At 38.2% G+C, this 21,932-nt stretch overlaps 2 protein-coding genes across 2 annotated transcripts; both read right to left on the bottom strand.

The window, feature by feature from the left end:
- Positions 1-743: 743 nt before the first annotated feature.
- LOC128707188 (pendrin-like) lies at positions 744-3,274 on the bottom strand. The gene is made up of 7 exons (XM_053802136.1): positions 2,815-3,274; positions 2,616-2,737; positions 2,380-2,544; positions 2,207-2,311; positions 2,005-2,146; positions 1,266-1,870; positions 744-1,193 (listed from the first exon to the last, which is right to left on the bottom strand). The coding sequence occupies exons 1-7, from the start codon at positions 3,272-3,274 to the stop codon at positions 744-746; spliced, it is 2,049 nt and encodes a 682-aa protein (XP_053658111.1).
- A 4,216-nt stretch (positions 3,275-7,490) lies between these two features.
- Positions 7,491-11,663, bottom strand: LOC128707098 (choline transporter-like 2). The gene is made up of 9 exons (XM_053802044.1): positions 11,591-11,663; positions 11,363-11,485; positions 11,136-11,299; positions 10,860-11,055; positions 10,399-10,631; positions 8,776-9,173; positions 8,398-8,713; positions 7,657-8,314; positions 7,491-7,582 (listed from the first exon to the last, which is right to left on the bottom strand). Exons 1-9 carry the CDS (start codon positions 11,661-11,663, stop codon positions 7,491-7,493), a joined length of 2,253 nt encoding a protein of 750 aa, XP_053658019.1.
- Between the last annotated feature and the right edge of the window lie 10,269 nt (positions 11,664-21,932).

Genomic DNA, 21,932 nt, shown 5'->3' with positions numbered 1-21,932 from the left:
CTTTTCAGACCAAATTTTGTTTGGCTTCCCTGATTTGAGTCCTATCGATTTTTTGTTCAATTTCTGTATGATGTCGATGCTCAGCAAATACAAGGACATCGTTTGATTTGAATCCCTAATTTAAATTCTCTGGCAAATCGTTCGTACCGCTTGATTCTGGCTCGAGTAAAATGTGGAGCTCGTGAAGTAATACGAAGTACGATTTTTTTATGAAGATATGTTGTAACTATTTTATGTAAACGTAGCTTTCAATAGAAACAACAAATGTTATCTAGATTTTTTATAATATTTTGAAATAGTATTCGAACTCATAGATCACATTGATCAACAAGTAGATAGATAACAAGGAATTTGTTAATACTGTTTGTTACGTAATAAAAAGGGAAACCCCCGCTCCACCCTATTTAACAAATCGTAACGCAGATAACAAATATTGTTCTATTATCGCTTTATTCCAAGAATAAAGTAATATTTTACAAAATCCTAATCTAAGCTATATCAAGACTTAATGAACCCCTGGTAAATTGTATATTATTCATTTTTTAAACATCCAAATCTTCCAAAATCCAAACATCAAATAAGGGGAAGAACTTCTTTATTTTTATTGTTTTCACTGATTTTTATGATTCTGGATGGCGCATTTTCTTACCATTATATACAATTTTAATAAGCGACAATTCTAGAAGCATCACTTCACTCTAAGCAGAACATTGCGAGTAATACAGTAAACTCGAGAAAAAGCTTTACAATCGTACTTCTTCAATCATTTGCGACACAACGCCAGCTCGCAATCTCAACTGCTTCTGGGCGTAGTGGACGGCATCGTGAATAGTCGGATAAGTGCGAACGTAATGTTCCTCGCCACCGATAAAGTTGCATTTCTTCATCTTTTCAAACACCAATGGTGAACAGCCGGCGAGCAGAGTTTGTACATCGACTACCTCCAGTTCCTTTACGAACGTTTTAAATGTTGAGATGGCAGAAGGGTCAATATAGCTGAGGGCTGTAAAGTCCAGTATTAGGAACTTGATTGCATCGTCCGCTGCAACGAAATCTGGCGCTTTGCGCCGTTTCGTTTCTTCGGCTAGGTTTATATTAAGAAACTGGCAGATGTTGTTTTTGAACACGGCACGTGAAGCAAAATGGAGTCCACCGCTGTAATGTATGATCTTGATGCCACGATGCTCGATCAACTGGAAAAAGTATGAAAAAATAATGCTATAGAATGACACTTAAAACAACAGCTTATCCAGTTTGTGACGCACCCCTTCGTAGCGAGTTATATCCAAGTATACATCCGAATTGGGCACATTACCCATCTGGCACATGTACGGTTTGAGTGCTCGGAAAAAAATGCTTGAAACGCTGAGTACAAATCCAACCAGCAAACCAACGTCAATTGATATAAACACCACTGACAAAAAGGTAAGTATCCAAGTAACGCCATCGAAGAATCCCTGCCGCCAGAACTTTGGTAGATCTCTAGATTGCATCAACAAGCCTTGCACCGATACGGCAATAATACTGGCTAGAATGCACCGGGGCAACGGTTGGAAAAACGATGCTACGAACAGTAACACTACCGCCAGTAAGCTGCATGAAACGAGACCAGTAATTTGCGTTTTTCCGCCTGCCAAATACTGGATCGCAGCACGGGACAATGATGCTGCAAACGGGTAGCACGAGAAGAACGATCCGAATACATTGCCTGCCCCCAGTGCCAGCAGTTCTTGGTTAAAGCCAATTTCATAGTGTTCTTTTTTTGCAAATATGATCCCCAACGATACAGATACGGTGTAACCAACGATCGCTACTGTAATGCTTTCCGTGAGAATTTCTGGTATAATGTCGAAATTAGGAAGTTTAGGTGCTAGAAATGGATAAATAAAGAAGCTTCGTTATTGAATTGGTTTTCTCCATTAAAAATGTTGTCCTGGTCCTCATGAATCATGAATTAGTCACCTCAGTGCTATTGAGCACCTGCAACTAATGAGAATTGCTCACCTGGCAGCCCTTGAGGAATTGATCCAACTACTTTTAATCCATAATTTTCTTTTAGATTAAACTGAATCGATAACAGGGTGCCACTGACAACGAGAATGAGCTGGATCGGGATTGGAATGACGCACAGTTTGGCTAAGCGTGGCTAAAATCATAAGATAGTGAATATTGCAAGCCTTACAACCTATAACAAAATGTTACAAACCTTAATGATCTCATTGTTGATCAACAGTATTATGATGGCAACACTCGCCATTCCCAAATTCACCAGATTTGTATCAGGTATTCTTTTCCCAAGTTCGTAATAAGTCTTAAGAACGAAATACATAAAATTGTCGGATTAGTAAAAAATATAAACGGTGGCTCTCGTCTACATACATAAACAATTTCGAATCTACTACCCAGCGGCGGAAGTGTAACACCCAAAATGTCCTTCATTTGCGATGTAAACACGTACACTGCCGCACCAGTGGTGAATCCGGAAACCAATGCTTCGGACAGTAAAAATGATGCTGCACCCATCCTGAGAAGACACATTACAAGCTGCAAGTGATAGGACGAAGGTTTGTTCGTATGAATGTTCCTTAGCTACATGTTCAGGTACGGGCAGTTACCTGAATTATACCGACTAAAAAACACAACGCAGTTCCGACCTCCAGGTTGGAGTAGTTGGAACCCTCGCCAGAGTGATTGTAGACAACTTTACCGGTCATGATAGAAACTACGGCCAATGTACCTGTATAGCAAATCGGGTATAACATAAATAAACTTTATCCAACATATAAGGAGCAGTCCACTGTGTGGCACACATACCCATGGAATTATGTCTCGACGTGCCTAGCAAAAAGTAAATTAAAACGGGGAAGAATGCTGTATAGATTCCAGTGATTGGAGGCATGTTCGCTATAAGTGCATATCCCATTCCCTGTGGTATGTGCATCACACCGACCGTTAAGCCACTGATGAGGTCTCCAATGAAATCGCTAGGAAACGAATACTCAGGAAGCCATTTGAAGATCGGAAATAACCCCGTAACACACGTTTTGGTGTCCATCTCGCGCATGCTTTCCATTGCGTCCTGGTAGAAACTGGACTTCGGTTTGAAGTAATTGAAGGCATTGTTGAGATCCTCCTGTTGGTAATGTGGACGGGTGACAATAACCTGCGATATTTTGGGCCTTGAGCGTCGGCCACCAGCCCTTTCTGGCGTTTCGTTGCCATCACGACTATAGGCAGGATTTGCAACCCCGTTGGAGTTGCGAGAATGTGGCATCTTTGTTGCCAAATGGTCGCACACCTACGGGAGTTACTGGTTTGGCCCTTTCTCGTTCTGTGTTCTGAAAGCCTGTAAAAGAATAGTTGAAGCACAAAATGTGCACAGAAGTGCGTCATGTAAAGTTAGACGTAATTGAAAATCAAAGAAATATAACATTTCAATGCATATCGCCTCAAATATAATATAGATATCTCTGGATAATATAGATCATCGCTCTTTAGCACATTGCGGAATTATAATGGCCAATTGATTTATCAAACATAACAGCACGTAGCTGGAAAAGATTGCTGTCCATTTCAAGGGGAAATATTTGCACCCCTAAACCCCACCCCCCAGGCCCTCCTCCCCGCGGACTCCGTCACCTGCTGTCTTTTACCACGAAGTAACAGGTGCGCATCGGATCATTTATGAAAGGACTTTTGTTGATAGAACACATTTGACAGGTGTGTTAATATGATCATTTCATAGGCTACATACGGCGGTGAATACATCGAGAACTAGCTTGACACAATTCGTGCATTATATTCAAACGTCTGTACTTGTGAGCTTACTACCATGTTAGCAACGCGTGTTGTTGTTCCAATCGTGACGCGTTCGCAAACTGATCAATGATAAAACCTATCCGTATATGCGACTATCAAAGGAAATGTGAAAAGCATTTTTTTGTACAGAAGGCATGTTTTGTACAACTTGGCATTGAATTAACACCCACGTGATAAATGGCTATTGGAACGAACTGTCTAAAATGAGCTGTAAAATTGCATTCAATCGTTCGTTTGACGGAACGTAAAGTATAACGTAACACAGAATCCACAATACTACAAATTTGAGGAAAAAATAAGAAAAACGGCTATACATATATCGATCACATTTTGCAAACGAAACATTTACCGATCACTGCCGAATTTTTAACGCGACACTTTTAGATGTACTGCGCTATAATTTATATAGCTTTCTTTGTGCACTACTTTTTGCTTCCGAATGCCACAATGTTTGATCACCAATTGTTCACGACGTTCCATTCGGTTAGTGGAACTCTACTGGGTAACATTACACAAAATGCGAAAAAATATAGCTTTTGTACACACCTGAATAAAGAAAACCTTTTTAACCCACGGCTTAACGCATTACCGGGACGTCGTTAGCCGATTAATCTTAGGAAACGATCTGATCGGACTGACGATACATTTAAGACTAACTTGAACATTTCAGAACAAAGATATCGACGGTTCACATCTGGTTCAGTGTTCCGTATCTGAATTTCGATTCGCACTTCAAATAATCATATCACAAAGTTGCTAATCATCAGCGATGATCAATTAGCAAGTTCGTACGATTATTATTTGGTCATCAAAAGAGTCAACATTCCCGTGTAATAGAGTGATCTGTGGAAGAATGATCGAGATTTGATGGAGTTTTGTAAAGCGAGACAAGGCCATGTTTTGAAAAACATCATTCACGTGTCTGTTGGTGTATGGATCAATAAAAGTGTGAAATTGGGTAACCTTCAACACAACTTCTCTAACCAATTGGGGTTTGGACTAGAAGCATTGATTATTCCTTAATATTCCAACCCATTGCCCATGAATTAAGTGTAACATTCACTATGGTGAATACTTTCAGATGAATACTATCAAATTATGTATACACGAGAGTTTGCTTTGTTGATACGTGGATCTGTAAGGCGCCATTCGAAGGATAGCGTAAGTTTTCCATACTCTTTTTCTTCTTCTTTATAGGCAAAACAACCTCAAGAGGTCTATGAAAGCCTGCCATTTCTGGCTTTCTGTGTCTTTAAATACCCGTAGCTGGGTAGTCAGTCCTGTGCACAGGGGATTGGTCCGGATGGGATTTTGGTCCGGTCCGTTCGTGAGAAGACCGGCGCCGTTACCATTATGCCACCGAGCTGCCCCAACATACTCTAGTACTTCTTAAAACGAAAATACGAGTTACATTAAGTGGCCATGCAAGCTACATGCAATATTCTCGCAACAAAGGTATGTTTAGAAAACGACAATTGAAAATAATTTATTTGTAATACAAAACGAAACAAGACTAATGATTCAAAACTCGTAACATAAAACATTCATGGAAGCACCTAAATTGTTGTTGATGATGATATCCCCAACACAGTTTTGAGAGAGACGAAATTATCTTTAAGATATTTAAACTCTAATAATCATGTATATAAAAAAACTATTCGATAAGTGGTGTTGTTATCAAGGAACTTTCTAAGGCACACTTCGAATTATAGTAATTGGACTGATGGATAAGGTGACCAGTTCAAACAATGAACTGAAACAATGAAACAAACAAGATCAAACCATGAAGCTGTGAAGGGAGGTAATAATCGCTAGATTGTAGAACAGTATGGTTACCTTAGCACAATCGTGATTTCGGAATAATAACCTATGTGGGGAAATCTGAAGACACTTTGTTCTAGGGAATCATGCATACTTCGCAAGTTACTACGAATAAAAAAATATAAATATATGTATGTTCGTTCGAAAATGTTGGAAGCATTGGTATCTTCCGCTCGTATCGTCCAGGCCCATATCGTTGCCGTCTACACATAGGAGCTTCTGGCAAGCAGGTATTTTGTCTTCGCCACAACGATCCTCCATTCTTAAGGCCAAACGCTTCAATCGGGTGTACAAATGTCCGTTTGATGATATTGATGTCATCAGCGAGCCCAAGGAATTGAAGTAAACGGGTAAACGTGCGATCCTTTACAAATTTTCAGACAGTAAAATATAGCCTTTAAGGAAGCTTTGGGCAAATTTATTTTATTTATCATTGTTGGATGCGTACGCAGCTGGACACCCACGGCTGCTCGCCGCCAGTTGAGAAGCACGGATGTCCAGGGATAAGAGAGCAGGAGGGTCGGGACATCGTTATCGCGGCTCCGATTAGGATGCGTAGGAAGTCGGGTTCAAACAGCGGAGAGCTTGCCACCCTGACGGATGCTACAGATTATTCAAAGTACGGAACATATCCCTTTCGCCGTTTAAATTACCAGATATCCTGACAGTGACAGTGAATAGAGGATCTGCCAACCCATCGTATTTTGCGGTTAGCGTGACCAGTGAATTTACATTGGAAATCTGTTTATCAAATTGCTTATATACGTACAGCATAGCGTTGAACAGTGCTTCAGTACACTTTTCCGTACACAATGATAAACAGTTTAGAATGTGACAATAATACACCAATCACTCTAACATAGGCATAAATCGTTTGACGTCGTCAGCATACAGTAGGTATGAACTATTGGGTAGTAGAGACCATACGTCGTTATTGTACATTAGAAACGGCAAAGGTTGCTGCCAATTTGCTGCTCGAAGGAACTTCTGATTTGGCTACAAACAAATGGATTTGTGGACCAATTCATAATTGGAAATTTTACGCTGTTGTGGAGGTAGAAGCTAAGATTGGCTGTGAGAAGTCTCTCCTTTGGAGTTGTGCGCATGAATTAAGACGCTGATCTCTGTATGAAGACTTCATAACCGGCTACCAACCAATTTCAATTTCATTATCCTTTCTGCAGTATTTGCTTTAATGAATAAGTTCGTGAAATCTACAGCTTTATAAAATATGTTTTATTAATACACAATGCTCCAATAACATTCATGCACAAAATTCCCCGCACTGCGTGCTAAACCGGAGCACAGAGATTTCAGATCTAATTATTATCTGATATATTAATACATCTGATTATTTTGATCAAGATTTCAATATTAGTGCTTTATTATACAAAAGTAAGATATCAAAAATTGCAATCCGTATGATGACGAGTATATGGGTATATTATTCATATTTGAAAATATTATGGTGGATGTTTGTTAAACCCTATCCTTTCACATTTCGATCACAATTCATACTTTGTTTTAAATGCCTTGCTTAGCCTGCTCAACATTCTCTTGCATTTGCTTGTATCGTTCATATGATATTGCATATAAATTAGTATAAAAATATAGACTTAACCTTAAATTATCTGTGTACGCTTTTAGATACACACATCATTCACACAGCAAAACAGCTTTCACTCCAAATATATACAGGATTGCTGAACATTTGGCCTCAAGATGCGCGGTATTTAATGGTAGACCACACATTGTCAATATTTATTGCTGCTGAATTTATTTGATTTGCAAACTTCTTCTGCGATTATGTGCACTTAGGGTAGTGCAATCTTTGGTAATCACACATCAATTTACTTTTGCTTTTTCCCCAATATTTTTAGCAATCCTTTAGACATAACGAAAGGTCGCTCGGCACTACCGTCATTACGTTCGATATCCTCCACTGGAATACAGCAACAAATAAAAAAAATAGTTAGAATTGTTACTTAATTACTTTTTGGATGACAATGTACTTACAAAAACATAAAAATAAGGTGTCCACAGCAACAGAATAAACGCTAAAGAAGATGGATGCAATAATGTATGTTCCAATGAACACAAACACAGCTGGTACGAACGGGTAGTTTAGTGGTGTTTTCGGCAGATTACTATCGAAATATGTGTACGTTATGGCTGCCATACCGGAAGCAAGCAGAAGCTTAGACAAGAAAAACAAGAATCCTGTCACCTTATCGAGTGCAATTACTCGCAGTACGTTACGCGTGAGCAGACTGAAAGCATCTTTTGCACTAGAGCAAAAGTTTTTACCATAAATTGCACACATGATGTACGCGTTCGTGTTCAAAAATTTCAAAAAGCTTTCCAAACACCAGAAGAAACAACGGCAACAGCATAAAATGGCACGCGTCACTCCATTGTCGTAGCGTTTTAGATTGTGATCTACATATTCGAGAAAGGCTCGGATAATTTTGCAGATGGCAATAATTAAAGAACCGAACGCTAGCGTGCCCAGATGATAGAAAATCGTTCTAGTGACACCACGCGTTAGAACGAAAAATGGCAGGCGGGACTTCTGCCGTGTCCAGTACCATGTGGCAAACGTAAACGCTAACACCATTTCACTGAACGCAGATACAAAGCAAATACACCAGAAAAATCCAACCACATTCAAAGCCTAAAAACAAAATGAAAAGAACGGAAGATTAGCAAGACAGTTCAACTAGAACAATTAATAAGTTTCGAAAGTAACATATTTACATGAAAGTATCCTACTATGGAAGGACTATCCACCTCCTGAAAGTGACACGCGGCATCCATGCATCGACCTTGGTCATGTGCTCTGCTAGTATCTTTACAATTTTCGTTGAATACGACAGGATCGCAAATGTCCCCTTCCTTGTATCCGTTGCTGCACAAGCAAGTAATTGATGTGTTTAGTCCATTGATTTTGAACACGGGATCGCCAATGGACGCCAAAAACAACAGAACCAGCAAAGAAAACACAATAACGGCAGCCTGCAGGATCCATGGTACAAGGGGGAAAAACACTGTAGAATAACTAGCACTAACAGCCCTGAAAGTAAAAAAAAACATAATTAATATTGTCGATGACATCGTATTGCATTATGAACTTACTTGCTACCCTCCTTCACAAGCGCTATTGCTATAACAATTCTCTTGCGCAGAACCAACACAACCAGGAGTAGCACAATCAGAACAATCGATAGGGCAATAAGTATCCAAAGCCAGGTTTGATCCGACTTAAACCAAGAGTTTACTAGCGAACTGAGATTTGGAGACACATTTACATGCGCTGCAACAGGATTGGCACGAATGCTCTGGTATTCTCGGAAGCTGTAGTACACACCGTAGCTGAGTGCTGCAATGACGCCAATAATTGAAATCCAAACCATTGGTTTTGCAATCCATCGAAGCATCGTTATGAGAACCAAACTAGCCAGCACAGAACATGCGACGAAGACCAATATCATGCGCCACGACTCCAATATATCTTCCACAATCATTTGGCTTGTCTGCAACAGAGAAGTACGCTTGCATTAATATTAAAGGAAACTGGATCTTCAGAAATGAAATCGAATTTAATGCGCCAAAATTTTAGCTCTACACTAGCAAAGTAGTTTAACAACAAGTTAAAACAAGTTCTATAATATTAGTTTGTGTAAGTATATGAAGACGGTTTAGCGTCCGATTTGTGACAATAGAGAAGAAGGCAACGAAATGGGCCTGTGTATAAGCGCGTGTTTTTAATGGTAAAGAATGCAGTAGTAGTACACATTAATTTAATCTTATTTTTAACACCGCCTATTTAAATTGTTCTACGCAGTAGATAATAGAAGTATTATTTTAAATGCTAATAAAAGTTCGACATAATCCCCAATATGCTGAGCTTTACTTTGCCAGTAAATCGTCATTAGTGAAAAAAAGTTTAATTTTTGCAATAATACTTTCTAAAGAATTAAATTATAGTAGAATTATACAATAGGTAAAAAACACAATATAACCAAAGCTCTTTAACCAACAGAAAGTACACCTACCCCAATAAAAAGTTTCAAATTTTTTATCGCTTCGTCCACTGATTGCTGAACATTACGAGCCCCATTACTGATTGTTCCCACATCTGGAATGCATCGCTTTGAGACTGATAAATCGTATACAATACCGATCGTGATATGATGAACAAAATATCGTGGATTTTATGATAAACGGACGTGAGAGAGAATATATGAAAAGAAAAGACAGGGAAGGTAATATAAGTAATAAAGCATTGATAGTAGAGTGATGATGAATATAGTGTTATGATTTCGAGCATGTTAATAAATGACAACTATTTAAAAAAGTACCCGGCAAATGTTTCCAACACAACTCGTATAAGATGTTCTAACTTTACAACTGAAGACAAATGGTTAGTTTGTAATGTATTAGTGCATTTCATTGGGTAATAAGTGGTGGAGATCTTCTAATGTGTGGTACCACGTTTAAGCCAGGACAGGAGATGACCTCCTAGTGACGTGATCGATACACACACTCGCTCTCTTCTACATGCCTTGGTGAAGTACAGTCGGTTTCCTTTGCGTGAAATGTATTTTTATCATTAATTGTAACTGTAACCTTTTTAATTGTAGAAATAAATGTTATATTAGCAGCACAACAATTAGCAATGCCATAACTACATAAGGTGAAGTAAGTTGATCATAGCACATCATAACAAACAGAACGAACAGAAGAAAAAACACAAACCTGATGCACGCTATTGTCATTCGTTACAACGGATATGAGATTATTCACATATCTTGCCAGAAAGGATTGTAGTTTAGTAATTTTTTCTTCCAACATGTTTTCAAGATAACGTTTTTCTTTACATTGTTCAGATGAAAGGTGCAATTTGGTACTGGCACCCGTCTGCTGTTGGAATCGCTTGGGCACGAGTGCACATTGCGCTTCAGGAATGTTAGATACGCATCGATTTGCCACTGGAAGTAATAGTAGTTGTTGGTTATAGGAACACGATGTCACTTGCAACACTCGGAGAAGGAAGTCATTAATATCTGCTTTTATCCTAATTTTCTGTTTAGATACTATGATGCTCATGTAAACATAGTCCATGCGTTACAAACATTAATGACAACGTGTTGCCTTCATCAACATGAAAGTAATTTGATGATCTCGGATCATGATCTATTATTAGATCTAATACTTACATGAGGTACTCTGTTGAACTGTTTGTGCACATCTCTCGTTTTTTATGTACTCTCGAATAATTTGACATGTCTTTAGGTCAGTCTTTTTCACGTTTTGTTTGCATATCAATTTTGTGCGAATGTCGTTAAGATTTGAAGGATTACAATTTGCGGTTTCGAAATCAAAATTTTCAGTTGGGCATTGCTTAACACACACCTAAAATTATACAACAAATAATTAAATACAAACAAGAAATTATCATTATTTGACAATGTGTAGTGCGATCCGTTACAAACCTGTGTAGTGCTACAACCGGATATTGGCACATCAATTTTGGCACACTCGGTAATATTAAAGAACACAAGATATGGTTCATCACGCACTTCGCTATCAACACCACATTTCCGTCCATCAGAATCAATCGGCACGAGCAGTCGATTTAAGTCACCATGTTGAACAGCTAAAAAATTGATTTTCATACTGTTAGTCTCTGTGCATATCAGTCATTACCTCACTTCCTTACCATAGTATGCTACGTAACCCCAGGCACACAGAAAAGTGACGAATAAAAACAAACAGGGAAGATCCGTACACGATCGTTTCGATAAAGGTCCTTTGAAGTCAGGATCATATTTAAGTGGTTCGCCTGATGATAAAAGAAATGCAATAGAAATATTTGTTGGTATCGGCATACACGTATTACATTCTAACAATCTTTTTCATTATTTATTTAAAATCATTGAACGCTTACTTTCCGCAGGTTGCTGAATATCTTCTTTAGAATGTTTTGTCACACGATCTGTTCCACCACAGCACAATCCCATCGCATAAATTATTTATGAAGCTGGGTTCAACTTGCAGCAGTCTAAAAATGTGTTGTAGTTTTTATGCTTTTGGAACCTTTCACACCATGGAAAAGGTGATATATGATAAGATAAATGCTCTTATCGCACACCTAAATGTTAGTGATGAGCAAATGAAACCAACGCACGCATACGCATACGCCCTTTTATGTACGTATTGTTGGTGTAGAAGGCACTAAAAAGAAACACTTTCACACACAACCTCGCTTAAAAACATAAACAAAACAAAGTTATATAGCACGCCCGTATTTTTTTATAGAATGTTTTATGGAATTAAAATGCTAAACGTGCGTGCGAAACATTATGAATATTCAAAACTGCTTAAACTTTTTGTTCTGTTTCAATATAATCGTGTCTTCAACTTCAGACAACCTATATAGACAACCACCTATAGGAATGAGATTTAATATTTTTTTCTACACCCAGGCACTTTACAAATGGAAAAATTGAGAGCCAAGTTTGTACTAGTAATTAACGATCGTTAGAAGCCACATCATTGTATCACCTATGCGCTCTTACACAACTTTTGTCGCATTGAAATTCTTTGTTCCGCACGGTTCTTACTATCCACACAATTAAAGGAAATTCACCAACGCAACTGCGTATAAATCCATCTACAACTAAGCGGAAAAATCGTTCTGCCTATTTGTCTATGTTTTACATGCCGGACACGTCACCACTGCAAACAAGAAGCCCCTTAAATGTTCTTGTAGTATTTCGTAATACTCTGGCTCGCGTAACGTCAAAATTCAAGATTTGTTAGCAAATAGCGACACCCACGCACACTATGCTGTTCACTCGCGATCACGGGCGATCTAAACACTCCGTCTGTTCGATGAGCCGTTCGAACCCACTCTATCTCTAGTCGTTTGTGTCAGAGTCACACTCTTCGACATCGGTGTTTGATCAACAGCTGAACGCACTGAACTGTACACTGCTACTGGCTATCCATCCTTTGTACAAGCAAGTGACACACCACCAGACACATGCACGGTGCTGACCATGCAAGTAAGCGTTACGCGACGAAACGCACAGTGTGGCCTTTCGGGCAAACCATTCGCCAATGTTTCACTTAGTGCAAACTATTCCATAGTTGGGAGTTAGCCTCACAACTGGGATGCAGTTTTGCTCTTAAAAGTATCGAGGCTACTTCCATCAGGTCCATCTCACGGTCATTACAAATACAGGCAATGCATCGGATGCATTTGATCTCTAATTATTGGTGTTGATGGTACTATGCTTTGTCTCTGTTGCGCTTCTGCGCCTCTCTTAATTATTCTAGCCCGCTCACTATCTGATTCTCATGCTTGTACATGTATTCTAATGTTTGTACGCCTATCTTTGTGCCTCCAATTGTTATAATGTAGTATCCGACTACAATTTCACGATGTATTAGTTCAACTTTAAAAACAGTTCATTGCTATGAATTGAACAAAAGAATTGAAAGAATCTATTTCAACATTTAAAGAAATTAAAACATTTCTATGCAATATTTTTCAAAATCAAGATTCATTTATTGTTCTTATTTTAACTATTTATCTGAATTTGAATGATATATATGACTAGTTGCGACAAACTTAAATGACTTATTTTCAACTATTCGTATAAATTTTAACCAGTGGGTGTAACGTTGTATGTTTGCGTTATGAAAGAAGCCCCAAACACAATTAAAGTCTCTACCACCATATATTGTAGTTTGTGGAACACTTTGGATCACGCAATTGCGAGTGAAAAACAATCACCTTATCGTATAACTAAAACATAAAATGGGAACAGCGTCAGGGACGCATATTTTCGACGATAAAGCGGTCGCACGATGACTCTTTCTTCCATATGATCGGACAAATTCGAAAACAACTGTTTTTTTAAATATAAGTTAAAAGTCCAAACAGCGTATGCACATTACTCACCTATTCCTGTATCGCCATTTGCACAGCAGGGCATTATGTAGGAATTGTTCTCCCTGCAATTAGAAAAAAATGTAAAACAAATCTGGTTCACACACGTTCCGATCACTACTGCACACGTTGATCAAGCCTTTAGAGTCAAATAGTCTGGGTTTACGCTCGAGTCATTAGAAATTACAGATTGTATGACATGGTCTGTAGTAAAGATATTCGTTATCTTATACGCTTTAGTTTGCATTGCAACCGGAAGCAGTTACAATTTACTTTCTTTCTCTCTGTCTCTCTCTGTTCTGGACAAACAAACTGGACAACAAACTGGAACTGGTAATAGTTTGATTGTACCGTGTGGCTTTATGATTCATCGTCATGCACTCATGGAAGAGGAGGCTTCGGTACTCGTGTAAAATGTCTCTTGAAACCGCAATCTATATATTGGTCTGATAATAGCTTTGAAAAGCAAAGAAATGCGCGATCTATTTTGTTATGGCCATTTTGTTTACACACAGACAGGGATTTTTTTTCTTTATACAGTCAAATACAATAAGCATTTAATGCAGTCTTGTGTTCAACACCTATAAATTTAATACATTGGATCTTCTGTAGATTAAAAGTTTTACGTTTGGTCTTGAGTATTGATAACACATACTGCTTGGTAGCGGATATGAGCAGTGGCCGAATGTCTTGCCATTGGGGAGTTGATCAACTTTAAGACTCTTTCACCACATGGAAGCTTATTTGTTTTTCGTTAATTCCTCCTTCTATCTTCGAGCTATGCATGCCAAAAAAGTAAAAACAATTTCTTTGAAACATATGAAGCTAGGTACACAAAGCAATTTATGGATTAAACCCATAAATATATACCTATATACCGTTTAGATGTTTCCATAACATTTAAACCATAGTTGATATTGAAATTTTTTTTATTATGTAACACTTGCGGTTTACATTTTTTCCTAAGATACGTTAATATCGAATAAATCTGCACTATCTTTAACATACCCCAAACCAACTGGACCTTTTTAATTTTTTTGTCTTAGGATACAACCAACATTTTGACATTTTTTTATCAAACATAACACTATTATCGTAACACAGCAGTAATGAAGATGAACAATATATTTTGAAAATCAGTAAATAAAATATTCAGAAATATTGTCCATAACAGATGATCCATAACAGAACAGAGCAATTGCTTACATCGCACTATATTAAGCATTGACACTAAAACATGTATAACTTTAAATTTGTCACAGAATGTAATTGCCAATTTCTAGATGGTAGGCGAAACGAATTGTCTAGTAATAATCCCGCGGTAGAACTGGGGATTCGAGCTTCCTGGATTTTCCATAATTGCTCAGCTGATTCAGGTGCTAGCCTGCCTCTATTTTTTCAGGACCGACAAAAATTGACCATATGTTCCCGATGTACATGACAGTGAAAATTCAAAAAACTGGTATTTTGCAACGTATGACCTTTAGCAACCTTGGATTGCCATGCCTAATAACTGGAATTCCCTTGAAATGAGTTATTCGAGACCAAATGGCCAGTTCTGCATTGGGACTTGAACCCAAACGTATTGTGCTGTAAAGTCGTTTATAATCGACTCTACACATTGACCAGTCCTATAAAAATAAGAAATTTCTAACACATTCCATACCTTTTTTCGAAGCACCGATTATGTTCTACTTGTGTTCCAGACCGTGTAATTACATGTCGAAAGACATATGCTATCAACGAAATTCAAATGTCAAATGTTCAACGAAATTCAAAATTCATTATAAATATCAGAAATTATTCGCATGTTTCAATACCAATTTCTTGACCAAGTCAAAGACCATTTTCTGTAACCCTTCCACCTGGAACCTTCTCAGTTTTGATAATATTACATTTATTTTACGAACAACGGACTGATCATAATTTAATCAAATTTTGGTATTAGAACTTTGAAACATTCATCCCATTAGAAATTAATAATCTCAAACTGTGCAATAAAACGATTATGTTCATCGATTTTCACGCCAGATGTGTTTTTTTCAAAGTTTTCGGGAACAGATCCAGGAGGTAGCATTGTGGAGTTTTACATAAGTGTACTTGTTTTTATAAGACTACTTTCAGACTTAATTTAAATTTCCTTCGTAGCTTGGTGTCCTTCTTAATGCAGTACTTACTAACAAAATTGTTTTTGGTCATAATGGGAGTTAAGCACGGATATAAGATTAATCATTATGAAAATGCCCATGTTGTTTACATTGTATGAATAATCCGCCACTACTACTCTGTTCCAGTTCAAATTGAGATTTTATTTACAGTCATCGATTAATTTGACCGAAAGCCGAGACAAATATTGATCATTGAAGATAGATTGAAAAAGTAAAACAAATTAGCATATCTTTTATTAGACTGATTTATCTATGTGATTAAACCCATACTCGTGTATAGGGCAAGGTTCTAGCATTGTAAAAGTTTGAAGACCATGTACTAGCTTTCGCTTAAATGGACAAAACAAATTTCCATTGCCCCGTTTGTCTGGACCTTAAATTTACACTTATTTTGTATGCAAGCAGAACGGCCTAACATATTGATTTAATGTACAAAGAAATAATTTATATTGTAGATATAATTAATAATATATTTATATAGGAAGGAATTTAAATGCGATGATTTTTCATAGTGAATGAGTTTCATCCAAAAATTCTGTATAAAGAGGAAATAACATATCATTCAACTATGTGAAGGAATAATCTCACTCTCGACACTTGATTTATATTAGATATAACAGATCCTACAACTCAAGGAAAACCCCAACTTTTCACAACATGCGGCGAAAGTTTAGGCAACACAACAAAAAGCATTATATAAGAATAAGAAAAATGATCTATTTATGTAGGAAAAAATCAATGGTCTAGTTCAACAGGGAAAGGTCTAACCACAGAACACAGATGTTATTTATTTTTAAACATGTTCTAATAGTGCCAGCCGTAAGAGGAATTGATCAGATTGAACGGAAATCCATACAAAGAAACATTCTAATACAAATGCAGTAGTTTGAGGAAATCGTACGCACTACCGAATGATGGTTTGCCGATGCTATATTTTCCTTTTCACAGCTGCTCAAACACGTTGCTTTAGTATTCATGAGCGATATGAACGTTGTTTGAGATGATTGTAATTCGGTTTCGATCCTCAATGCCGGATATTATTATAAAATTTATATTGGCAAAAGATACTGTACGCCTTTTCGCTTAAAGTGTTTGTTATTACTCTGAAAACTTAAGGCCAAAATCTTATTGACGATGATTCCGTAAAAGATGGGAGCATTCACATCTCTGTTAATTTGGACACACCCCGTTTCACATTCATTCATACACGCTCACAAACACACATCTTGTTGTTTTTGGATCTTGTTGTGTCAATTAACTAATTCCACAATTGGTCAAGTGAAATTCCAATTCCAAGCACGGTCACTGCAGTGTAAACTACGCTGAACACATTGGGGTTGCGAATGAAACAATTATGCTATTGTACTGTAGCTCAGACAACAAAGAAACTGCACAAACGATTGTACGCATATTTCAGGTTGTGAGCATGTGTGCGATTCAAATAGATTTCACGTCAACTCAACAGGTTGCCACAATCATTCGGTGTGATTTCTAGCAACAGTTGGTAGCGAAGTAAGCGTTGTTCGTGTTGATTAAATTAGCATAGTACTTGTTATGAATTTATTTTAGCTGTTCTTGCTAAAAGTAGCTCCAAAATACTCGACATGGTTTTTTACGTGGACTTCAAAGTTTTCAAACTCTGAACAGCTAATTGCACCTATATTACGTGAAAATGTCAATGCAGCACGCACGCAAGCATAAAACAAAATCGTTCAAGCTTCTTTCGTTGCGTTGTATTGGCCTTGGGACTGATCAGCTGATAGTACGCTCGTAGGCGGTCAATAAACCGCCTTTTTTACGAACCGTCGGGATGCTGGTTTCCAGCCTTCGGTATCCACTCTCCCGGTCAAATATATATGAACTCGCAAAAAGGGAGAATTTAACCCCGGAGTATCTCTTTGTTTGTGTTGTTATCCTTTTCTAAACGGTTATTTCGTACGCACTCGAGTGAAAGATAACATGCACTTTCTTTTCGCCGATTCCCCCGGATTTGGATGCTGCGCTGCTCACCGAAGTTGACCACTTGTGCGTCTCTATAGCATCGAGAGTTCTGCGACCTCTCTTTGTTTTTGAAAATCCGACACACACGAGACTAGATGCGTTGTACTACAGTTTCTGATATAAAACGACTTTCGCATACCAATGTGTTTAGAATGAATACAGTGTAGATTTACCGATATCATCACACTTTCGCCGATACTTTGATTATTAAGCTATGGAAACCACTTTCCCTTTAAATCAATGCCCTGTCTTTGGTCTGAGCTGGTTAGATGCTGAACAGTTGCGTCACAATACACTTGTTAGCTGTACGGTTGAATGCAAAAATAAAACATTCGAACAACACTGCATACTTTTGTCTACACCCGAACGCGTTCAGCAGCAATAGTAATAAAAAGCAACACAATAGCTCAGCGAAATAATGATATGCTTGCTTTATTCGTACCTGATCGTTCGTGAAGCGGAATTTTCGAAGCAATCCAAACTGACTCACAACTAAATAACGAATGAAAATGTGCGTGCGTTCGACCGGTTTCTTTCTTTCTATCAAAATGCTCGTTCTCGCACTTGCTCACTAAACAAACTGTTCTCTCCCGGCTCTCTGCAACAGCTATGGCAATGCGCTCGTAGATGCAACGGCACTATATGGTTGATGACTTTCGTTGGGTGTTCGATTGGAGTGGAAAATCATACAAGTTGTAATTTAAAATTTCCCTTTTCATCTACAATCAAAAATATTGCAAATGTGTATGAATATGTTCCTCACCCACTGGAGTTCAATGGAATCTCAAAAAAATTGCATCGCACTACCTTGCAAATGATAAATCGCTTGACTTTAAGTTATTAGAAGATTGAAATCCTGCAACAATGAGGTATAGTAATAAGATTCATTTCAGCAAACGCTCCTATGTAATTATTTGAATAAGAATTGTTTAAATGATTATAAAATACGGAAAATTACTAGAGTTCTACACTTCATCAGGAACTGCACTCGTGGGGTTTTTAATCTGAATTGGCTATTCGATTAATCCGAAAGTCAGATAATCATGAAAGTTTTACTATTTTAAAGCTCCTATTTTTAAATGTTAAAGCATAAATGTTAAAGCAATAAATCGGGTTATGTTATATTTTATTCTGTATTTTCGATTTACACTTTGGCCGAAAAAAAAACTTTAAAATTGGAAAAATTGAAGCCATCAGTGTAAGCGAGCATTAAGCACAAAATCAACAAAACTATTAAATGTCAATATAAATGGCCGGTGGACACACATTGTGCATTCCATTTAATTCAACGTCAAAATAGCGTTTCCTAAAAGTGCAGACATCGCGTTCTTTTGTTAAATCCCTTGCGTACGGAAGTGTCGTTAAACTTTGAGTCAATGTATTGTAAAAAGTGTATGAAAATAGTTAAGATATTATTTAGAATATATATTGTAATACGTTCAATGCGTGAACTTTCAATAAACGTACTGTACAGTACGTCAAAGTAACAAGGTCAGTTGCAACGCGTCCACCGCGCATAGCTTAATTTTTTTTTGTTTATTACATGCATACATTGAAATGAGGCATATTGCGCCAACGGTGTCGCAGAAAGGTAAAAAGATTGGCTAACAAAACAAAATAGCTCGTTTGGTGTATTAACTTAAAGTGGCAATATTCAAATAGGTGTTTTGGTTTTAGCTTCCATGTTTGTTGATAATCGTCGTCTTTCAATTGCTCTGCGTGTAACCTGCATCAAAAACAAGCAGTTTTGTAGCAAATGTAGTCAATGCCACGACAAATGATTAAAAAATTGTTCATCCAAATATGCATGTATGTTACGAGTTATTGTCAACTATCAGAAAGTGTACAGGCACAAAGGCTTCTTAGTTTTATGGCGAAGCTAAAACAGAAAACAAAACAATCTTCCTTTGTCGTAACATATGAATCATGAAACTGTCGATGCTGTGTGTTCAGAAAATTGTCACTGAAATTAAGACTTTCTATGATGTCGACCACACATGAATAATATACATATTGCAGTAAAAAGACAGTCCGTGTTGGTGTTGTGCAATTTCCCGGTGATCGTCATAGAATGCGTACTCTTTGACTTGAAGAGCAGAAAAACGGCAGAATCAAAAAAGTGTAAAAACAGATTACGCAAACGTGAGACCAATAATTATACAAGAAGTATGATTTTCTAATAAGTGTTTTTATGCTAAACAGAAATGGTTTCACGAAAAAGTGCTGTGATTAAGTGATGAAGTTTGCAATAAATGTTGCGATCGTTGAATCGCGAGTCTGACAGTGCGTGTGTAGATTGAACAAGTGAATCGAACTGACTTATTCGTGCTGTAATACAGGAAGTTACCTAACGGTATCTCCATTATAATGGCAACCACAACGACCGAAAATAAATTACTTTCAAGCGAGCTGGAAGCGAATGAATTGCTGGAAGCCGTTCTAAAACAAATGGACGGCATCATATCAGGTATGAAAGAACCACTTTTAAAAATTATAAGTTAAACAACGATAGAACTAGTAGATTATAAAAAAAGGGTAAAAAAACATTTATTCGAATCGAGTTCTACCTCACTACTGTGGAGTAGAATTCTCGATAAATGCTTCATATTGATGTTATCTTATCCCATCTAATGATAAGCGAAATTTTGTCTGTTAAAAAAGAAATGTCGTAACAATGACAATTTTAAACTCCGGCATTAAAAAAGAATTTAGTCTTCTACGGCAGAGTTTATCTAATTTATCTGGGTTGTGAGGGTAACACTTACATAAAATCCAACACGATGTTGGACGTGGTTTTACGATCTTGCCGTTGTTGCGTAAAAGAGGACATTATTTCAAAAATTAGAAATTGTATATTCCGGTTATTTCGATCAGGGTGGTGTAGGTGAAGGTGTAATAATGTGTGCTTCAAAAACGGACCATTTTCTGTGTTTTTTCATACAAGTTCACTGTCACCAAATCAAGAGCCCAACACTGATTTGTAGCTATCTTATTATAGACAGCCAACATTTGACTACGTTATCCGTTAGTTAGTAACGATCCCTACGAAAGCAGTAAGAATTTAATGGTACTTGTTTTAAAGGACCATACCAGAACAAAGAAGTTTTACATGGTAAAATTTTTCATATACGCTCGATATGGTAGATCTGGTATCTACAACATCTTCCTTCCTACGTGGAAAATACCAGATACCCGAATAAAAGTCCTGTACTGCCATCACAGCCGATGAAACTATAAAAAATATATCTATGTCATCAATATATGCCAGGAACTGGATTGACTTAGACGATGGTCCCGAATTTCCACCTCCGAGCCGACGAAACTCCTCTAAAGCGCTAGGTTGAAGTGTAGACAAGCTAGCCTATCTACTTGGTGCAGACCCTTTTTTTTGTTAACGGGGAGGGAACCTTCAAAAGGTACCCACCTAGAGGGGATTGTCGAGGCTCGACCGTCCCTCTCCAGATGGGCTTTGTGGGATTCATCGTTCCGCTGGGCACGTGAAGCGGACCAAGCAGCCGACGCGTGCTCACTAAACCACTCCTCGACCTGATCCGAACCCTGCCGATGCGCTGATGTGCGTAGTACTCCATGCTGGGTCGTTTGTGCGATGCACCCAAGCTGTTGATGCATTGCTGCGTCGTCTTCCTGGTTGTCCTTGCTGCTGCTGCTTTGGTTACTCGTCGCTGCTGCCGCTGCATCTAATCTCGTTATCCTGTGTTGCGGTGAGCGGAGGTCGCTATTGCGGCTCCGCTTGGTTTGTATTCCGCCGTCGCTGTTGTCGTCGTCGTCTTGCCGTTGGAGGACTTTCTTCGATCCACCTCACTTGGAGGGTTTTGAAGATTGTCCGAGCGGCTGTCCGGACTGCTTCCCATGTACTGCGGCTGGCACACATTTCCGTTGCAAGGTTGTCCATCGTCAAGCGAGTGTGGCTTTGCTGCTGCATCTCGTGTTGTGTCCGAGCGAACCGTGAACAGAGGAACATCACGTGATTGACATCTTCCACGTCGTGCTCACTCACCGGACAGTTAGGCGAGCCCTCCCGGATGCCTTAGTAGTTCCGAAGGAACCCATGCCCGGTAAGGACCTGGGTGAGATAGAAATCTATCTTTCCGTGCTTGCGACCGACCCATGACGAGATGTCCGGGATCAGCATCCTTGTCTTC

The sequence above is a fragment of the Anopheles marshallii genome, chromosome 2 (assembly GCF_943734725.1).
Source record: "Anopheles marshallii chromosome 2, idAnoMarsDA_429_01, whole genome shotgun sequence".
Lineage (NCBI taxonomy): Eukaryota > Metazoa > Arthropoda > Insecta > Diptera > Culicidae > Anopheles > Anopheles marshallii.
Note: the sequence above shows the minus strand (reverse complement) of the source record. Positions and strands in the feature narration are given on the sequence as shown.